Source organism: Carlito syrichta, unplaced genomic scaffold (genome assembly GCF_000164805.1).
Source record: "Carlito syrichta isolate Samal-C Ts95f unplaced genomic scaffold, Tarsius_syrichta-2.0.1 Scaffold303652, whole genome shotgun sequence".
Lineage (NCBI taxonomy): Eukaryota > Metazoa > Chordata > Mammalia > Primates > Tarsiidae > Carlito > Carlito syrichta.
The window spans coordinates 62,605-69,296 of record NW_007247748.1 but is presented as its reverse complement, the minus strand read 5'-3'; the positions used below and the strand labels follow the sequence as shown (position 1 = coordinate 69,296).

General features: G+C 40.6%; 1 protein-coding gene across 1 annotated transcript in view; it reads left to right on the top strand.

Moving 5' to 3' along the window:
- The window catches only part of CEP192 (centrosomal protein 192), a 131,654-nt gene that overhangs the window by 123,654 nt on the left and 1,308 nt on the right, over nt 1-6,692 (top strand). The window contains exon 44 of the mRNA XM_008058924.1: nt 226-284. Within this exon, the coding sequence (XP_008057115.1) occupies nt 226-284 (59 nt within the window). The remainder of the gene's footprint in view (nt 1-225; nt 285-6,692) is intronic.

The following is a 6,692-nucleotide window of genomic DNA, read 5'->3' as shown; positions in this document are numbered from 1 at the left end:
CATGGTAGCACATGCCTGTAATTCCAGCTACTCGGAAGGCTGAGGTGGAAGGATCACCGGAGCCCAGCAGGTCAAGGCTGCGGTGGCCGGGAGTGGCCACTGCACTCCAGTCTGGGCGACAGAGACTCCAACTCAAAAAAAAAAATGAAATGTATGGTATATTTTATATATGTTAAAATATCTAATTTGTATAACTAAATAAAGTATTTTTCTGTTAAATTCCAGCTGAAGTTTTTGAGTCCTAGAGAGCCATTCTACATCAAACATTCCAAATACTCTTTGAGGTGAGTTTATTATAGATCACAGTGTTCTCATCAGCCGTGCAGGACTTTGTCTCCTGGGAGTTAGGGCTTGTGAGGTCCCCCCTGCTATAACCTCCCATGTTCATCACAGGCACCAAAGGGCATTAAGCACATGCGTCTTCACAGGAGCAAAAGAGAAAAAGATCATGCAGGGGGGACAGTTCATGACTGCCACAATACACTTGACCATGCAGCAGCCCACAGTGCTTGGACTCATGACTCCTCCTACCCAGAATTTGTAGATGCAGAAATACTTAGGGCCGTTATCGTATTGTGACTGACTTTTAGAGTAATTCCTGCCTCAGGTGTTGTTTCTACTGGTATGCTGAGAATCAAGAACTTAGATTTTCACTAATTGGGACAAAAACCTTTCCAGATTAATTGAGAAAACTTTTATTTTGGTGTTTTCATTTGTCATTCTTCAAAGACCCTGTATTGTTCTTAATCAGGGCCTTATTTTCTTCTGTCCTTGCTAATTTCCTTTTTCTGTGAGATGTACACTAAGGTTAATTTCAAACAAGGTTGTAAATTTAGAATTTAATGGTAGGGTTCTATTTGGCTTAATGCTGAAGAGTAATTTTTAATTCATCTTTGAATCTTTAAACCATTTAATTATTGTAAGATCGCTCATTTTGACATTAGCAGATGTTCCAGAAGCAGGTTATATTCTATGTAAATTTGGATCACTCTGCATACATTAGAGGACTGTAGCCTACCAGGTTACTGAGACCAGCAGTGCCACACAGTTGAAGCTTACTCGCATCTCTAGATACTAGAAAGTTGTCTTGGTTGAGGACTGTACCTTCTATCTCTTACCTTTTCTTTTCACTCTTTTATTTTATTTCCTATTCCATTTCTTCCTTCTACTGTGTGCTATAAAACATTTTAATGTGCTTGAGGGCTGAACATTTCATTTCCTCCCAGGAGACTAACCCAAAGGTATGAATTATAGATTTCAGTTCTGCAAATGCAATAATGACTATATCTGGAAAGTTGACATAGACTTAATCTCTCTGTGCCTCAGTTTCCTTACTTGTAAAAATGGAGGTGCTAATGGCAGTGTGTAATTGTTAAGAATATATACGAGCTGTATGGTAATAGTGCCTAAACATGGCAAGGTCAGCAGATGTTAGTGTTGTCATTCTCATCCAGTCTGTCCTTTAGGTGGCCTTCACTGGCAGGATGTGTCAATACTAACTCCACATGTTTTGATAAAACATCACTGTTTCATCTCAGTGTTTCTTCATTTAATCCCTTTCACAACTACATAAAAGAGAAAGGCCCAAGTTTAAGAGCCAGCTAAATCCAATCTGCCAACTTCTCTGCTCTGAGTTCTACTTCAGTCATTTGTGTGTCTCTCCAGTGACTGTAATTGCCCTGGTAGATTTGAGACTAGTGATATTATCATGTGTGTACTAATTGTTTGGTAATACTAAAATACATGGTAACACAACTGTAGTGACAGTTTATTCAAAAAGAAATCATTTAAATTTCTAATTGTGGTAACTATTTTGAGTAGTGGAGTAAATACTGAATAAATTATCTAACCTGAACACTGTTATTTTCTAAACTCAGATTTTATTGTAACTGCATTATTTATTTTGCTGCTGCTTTATTCTCAGACTGGTTTACATCCCACATCTTAGCCAGCTTTTGGCAGGTATATATTTATTTATTTATTTATTTTGAGTCGGAGTCTCACTCCGTCGCCCAGGCTGGAGTGCACGCTCACGGCCAACCCAGTGTCGACCTGCTGGGCTCAGGTGATCCTTCCGCCTCAGCCTTCCAAATAACCGGAACTACAGGTGTGCACTATCACTCCCAGCTAATTTTTTGGTTTATTGTAGAGATGAGGTCTTGTCGGGTTGCTCAGGCTGTTCTCGAATCTGTAGGCTCAGGCAATCTTCTCACTTATACCTCATTTATATATACCTCATTTATAGTTTTGGTAAAGAATCTGGCCAGGTGCGGTGGCTCACGCCTGTAATCCCAGCACTTTGGGAGAACAAGGCAGGAGAATTGCTTGAGCCCAGGAGTTCGGGACTAGCCTGGACAACTTAGTGAGACCTCCATCTCTATTTTTTTTTTTTAATTATTATTTAAAATAGCTGATTTAATTGCTTGTCAAATTGTTCAGCTTTATATCACTGTTCTCCACTTGATGGTTAGGGATGAGGCAACAAAACTTGTCTGGAGTTTATTCATTTTCTAGTTTCTGTTATTGAATACATTTTTGAACATGTGGTTTCAAATTCTCTTTTGATTATATTCTTTGATTGATTTGCTTTTACAGATTTTTTTAAAATTGTATTTCTGCCAAAATTTGTGGGCCAAATCAAGTATTTTCTTGACCCTTTCCAGAGAAAGAACCTGAACCGATTCCATTTCAGTGGCATTACAGGTGGCTGAGTCTTTCTGATAAAGAGTATAGGAGCAAGACCAGTTGAGTGGAATAGAGATGAGGGGATTTTTAGACGGCAAATCCTTCTGTGGTGTCTTGGTCCATTTGGGCTACTATAGCAGAATGTCCTAGGCTGGGTGGCTCATAAACAAGTAGATCTCTCACAGTTATAAAGCCTGGGAAGGCCAAGATCAAGGGGTGGCAGATTTAGTGTCTGGTAAGGGCTGCTCTCTGGTACATTAGAGGGCCCTTTTCTGCCTGTGTCCTCACCTGGTGGAAGCGGGGGAGGAGCTCTCACTAATCCCAGCCCAGGGGCTCTACCCTCATGGCCCAAAGATTTCAGCATATTGGGGGGGCGGTCTAAGTACTACTTTTGAAATATGTGTCCCTTGCTATCCACTTACAAAGTATTCAGTGAAGGTGAACTTGTTGACTTGCCATTCCAGTTCTAGAACATTTCAAGCTGTCATAAATGAGAGCACTGCTTTTGTATGCAGCCTAGATCTTGTTAATGGCATCTGAAGGAACTTATAAACATGAGAAAATACTTTTAAATTTAGCAAAATTTATACAGTTTAGGTAAGTTAGCATTTTAAATAGCATCATAAGATATATTTTTCTTTATACTCTTTGAATTTATTTAAAACTTTAAACTTGAGCTTTGAAAGTTAATTTAAGTGAGATAATTTTGTACTTTATTAGTGGCAGATACTTAAGTTATTCTGGTCATAATGAGTTTCTAGATCATATTCATTGACATTAACTATCATTATGGAACTGCAGGGTAAATATGTACTATTACAGCATCAACTTTAATAGCAGTAACTCATTGTAAATTTGACAAAATATGAATAAGAAAGTCATGTTTGCAAAGCACCAATTCTCTGATCTACGTAACCAAATTAAGTAAACTCTAGGTCATAGAAAACTTTTCTCTCATGACACATTTCTTGGCTTAAACTTCACATGAAGTAAGGTGGAAAAACTGGCTCCTCTGTAACAGAGAATGACGTGTGTTGGTTGACCTTGGAGAAGCAGCTGCGCACTAGAAGCTGATGCTCACTTGATGATTAGTACCACAGAACGGATGTGGTAGGCACTTATTCTAGGATTGCATGCTTTTGTGTTTGTCCCAAGCATTAGACACTTTGACTTTGGACAAAGACTCATAAGATACAGTTGTCAGATGAGAGCAGTAGTTAACTTGCCTCGGTAGGTGGAACAAAATCTCTGTTCTTAGAACCCTGAAAAGCAATTCCCAGTCTTTCATTCACCACATTTTTCATTTGTTGGAACACTGTCTGCTCTATGACAATGTTAACTACATACTTCCAAAATAATGATATGATTTCAGGCGTGTGTGGGTACATGAGGCAATAATTGCAAATACCGGCCGAGCCCAGTGGCTCAGCCTGTAATCCCAGCACTTTGGGAGACCGAGGCGAGTGGTTTGGCTGAGCCCACAGGCTCGAGACCAGTCTGGGCAACTTGGCGAGACCTTGTCTCTACAATAAAACCAGAAATTAACCAGACGTGGTAACGCACGCCTGTAGTTCTGACGGCTTGGAAGACTGAGATGGAAAGATCGCCGGAGCCCAGCAGGTTGATGCTGGAGTGGCCGTGAGTGTGCCTCTGCAATCCAGCTTGGGCGATGGAGTGAGACTCCAACTCAAAAAAAATAATTACAAATATGCACCTTTCCACTGCTCCTGAGAGGTCTGTGAGGCTGCACTCCATAGGTTGCAGCACTAGCACACCTGCACCCTGTAGGCTGATTGCAGCTTAACGAGGCAGAAGAGTTCCTCCTAGAAGTCACGGGAGTTTTGGCCAGCACAGAAGGGGGGTGAGCCGGAGTGTATTTCGGGAATGTGGAGCGCCCTCAGAAAGGATAGAGCATAAATGAAGTAACCGGGAAAATAAAATGTTGCCAGCAGTTGCTTTGTAAAAGTTCCTTTCAGGGTTCTGGGTGGTCATCTCTTTTTTACATCTGCTTGAAAAGAATCTGTAGAGGTTTCCACTCAGCCCTGAAAAGCATCCTTCTCTTAACTTATTGTTGTATACGAGTCTGATCTCCCTGAAATATTGTAGCTAACAGGCTTTACCTCAGCTGTGCCCTTGTGTGCATGCGTGGAGCCAGCTGCACAGCCCTGCAGACCCTGTGTGTCATAAGAGGGAAGGAAGGTTCTTACCAAAGTGACAAGCCAGTGAACAGCGTCATCACTGAGCTGTAGGGACTTCTCACCCATGTGGGAGCCAAACAATTTGTTACTTTTTTCAATTTTTTAAATTTTATTTTTAATGTGCTAGTGTGCTAGCTTTTTCCTACAGGAAGTTTTCCTTTAAAAACTTTTCAAAGGGAAGAAAGAAAAAGTGTGGTTGCTAGAACTTGTATGTACTCCTAAGCCCTTGGATGGGGCCTGCAGTGGGTAGGAGCTCAGCCTGCACAGCCCAGATGGCCTCTCTGCTATCTGCGTGCATTTTAGTTCTGTGTGCCTTTGCTGTCAAATTAGTCATTAGCTATTAAGAGGATTTAAACTAGACCCCCCCACTTGGCTCAGCAGACTTTTCTATCTCCTTGTCCCGTGTGTGTGTGTGTGTGTGTGTGTGTGTGTGTGTGTGTGTGTGTGTGTATGTATGTGTGTATGTATAGAGGTTAAAGCAGTTCTTAATATAAGTACAGAGTACTATTTTAAACACGTCCATCTTGCTAGTAGTGTTCTATAACTGTATCAAACATCATGATTCTAAATTGCATTCAAGTTTAGTCAAAGTCTAAAGCAGTTGATGCATCTTATCACAATACTTTTTTTGTTAGTTTGTTTTTTGAGACAGGATCTCAGTTTACTGTTCCGGCTGGAGTGCAGTGGCACCATCATACAGCTCACTGCAACCTTGAACTCTGGGACTCAACCAATGTTCCTGCCTCAGTCTCCTGAGTGTAGGTGCATGCTACCAAGCACTGCTAATTTTCTTTTCTTTTTAATTTTTTATTGGGTTTTGTGTGTGTGTGTGTGTGTGTGTGTGTGTGTGTGTGTGTGTGTGTGTGTGTGGTAATGGGATCCTCTATGTTGCCCAAGCTGGTCTTGAACTCCTGAGCTCAAGTTATTCTCCTGCCTTGGCCTCCCAAAGTGCTGGGATTACAGGCATGAGTCACCGCACCTGGCCCCACAATACATTTATAAAAACACTTTTTTAGTTGAATATGGAACAATTCTATATTGCATGATGAAATTTATTAATAGTGGATTCTTCCAAAGGTTTATTTTGGAGTATCTTACTATTTTAGTAAGCAGTTCATAGATTATAAAGCCTCTTAAATTGCTAAATTATATGACGTTCTTCTGAGTTTTGACATGCCAACGTGGAAGAGAAAATTGTAGTTAAGTGCCATAAGCTATAGTTCCTTTTTAAAAAAAAAAAAAAAGGTACGTTAGCTTTGACATGATAAAACAAAGCATTTGGGGAAAATAACCAAGACTTTGAATAAAAATAAGCAGAGATACACATACATATAACTATAGAGAGTGATGCATATGAAGGTAACTATGTCTATGCTATCAGTTATATTCAGGAAAAGACTTAGAACTGCTTAAGCTGTTTCCTGAATTCTTGAGCCCAGCATGCTGTCACACACCCACAAGCTAGTGCTGTGCTGGGTTTGATCACGACAGACACTGGAAACAAGCATACATGATTTCCGGCTGCCACACTTGAAATGTGCAGCTTTGGGATGAGACCAAGGGATGAAGTACCGTCCCTGTGACAGAAGTCCAAGAGCTTAAACTTTTGCTTAAAAACAAGACAAAGTCAGTGACGTTACCTAAGCTGTATGTAAAGTGAGAGGAGACAGCATCACCACAGAAATAAAGGTCTGTTTTGAAGCTCTTGGCACATGGCTTTACGGACAACAGCAGACACCCCAGAATACTACTTCTTTTTTTTTTTTTTTGAGTTGGAGTCCCACTCTGTCGCCCAGGCTGGAGTGAAGT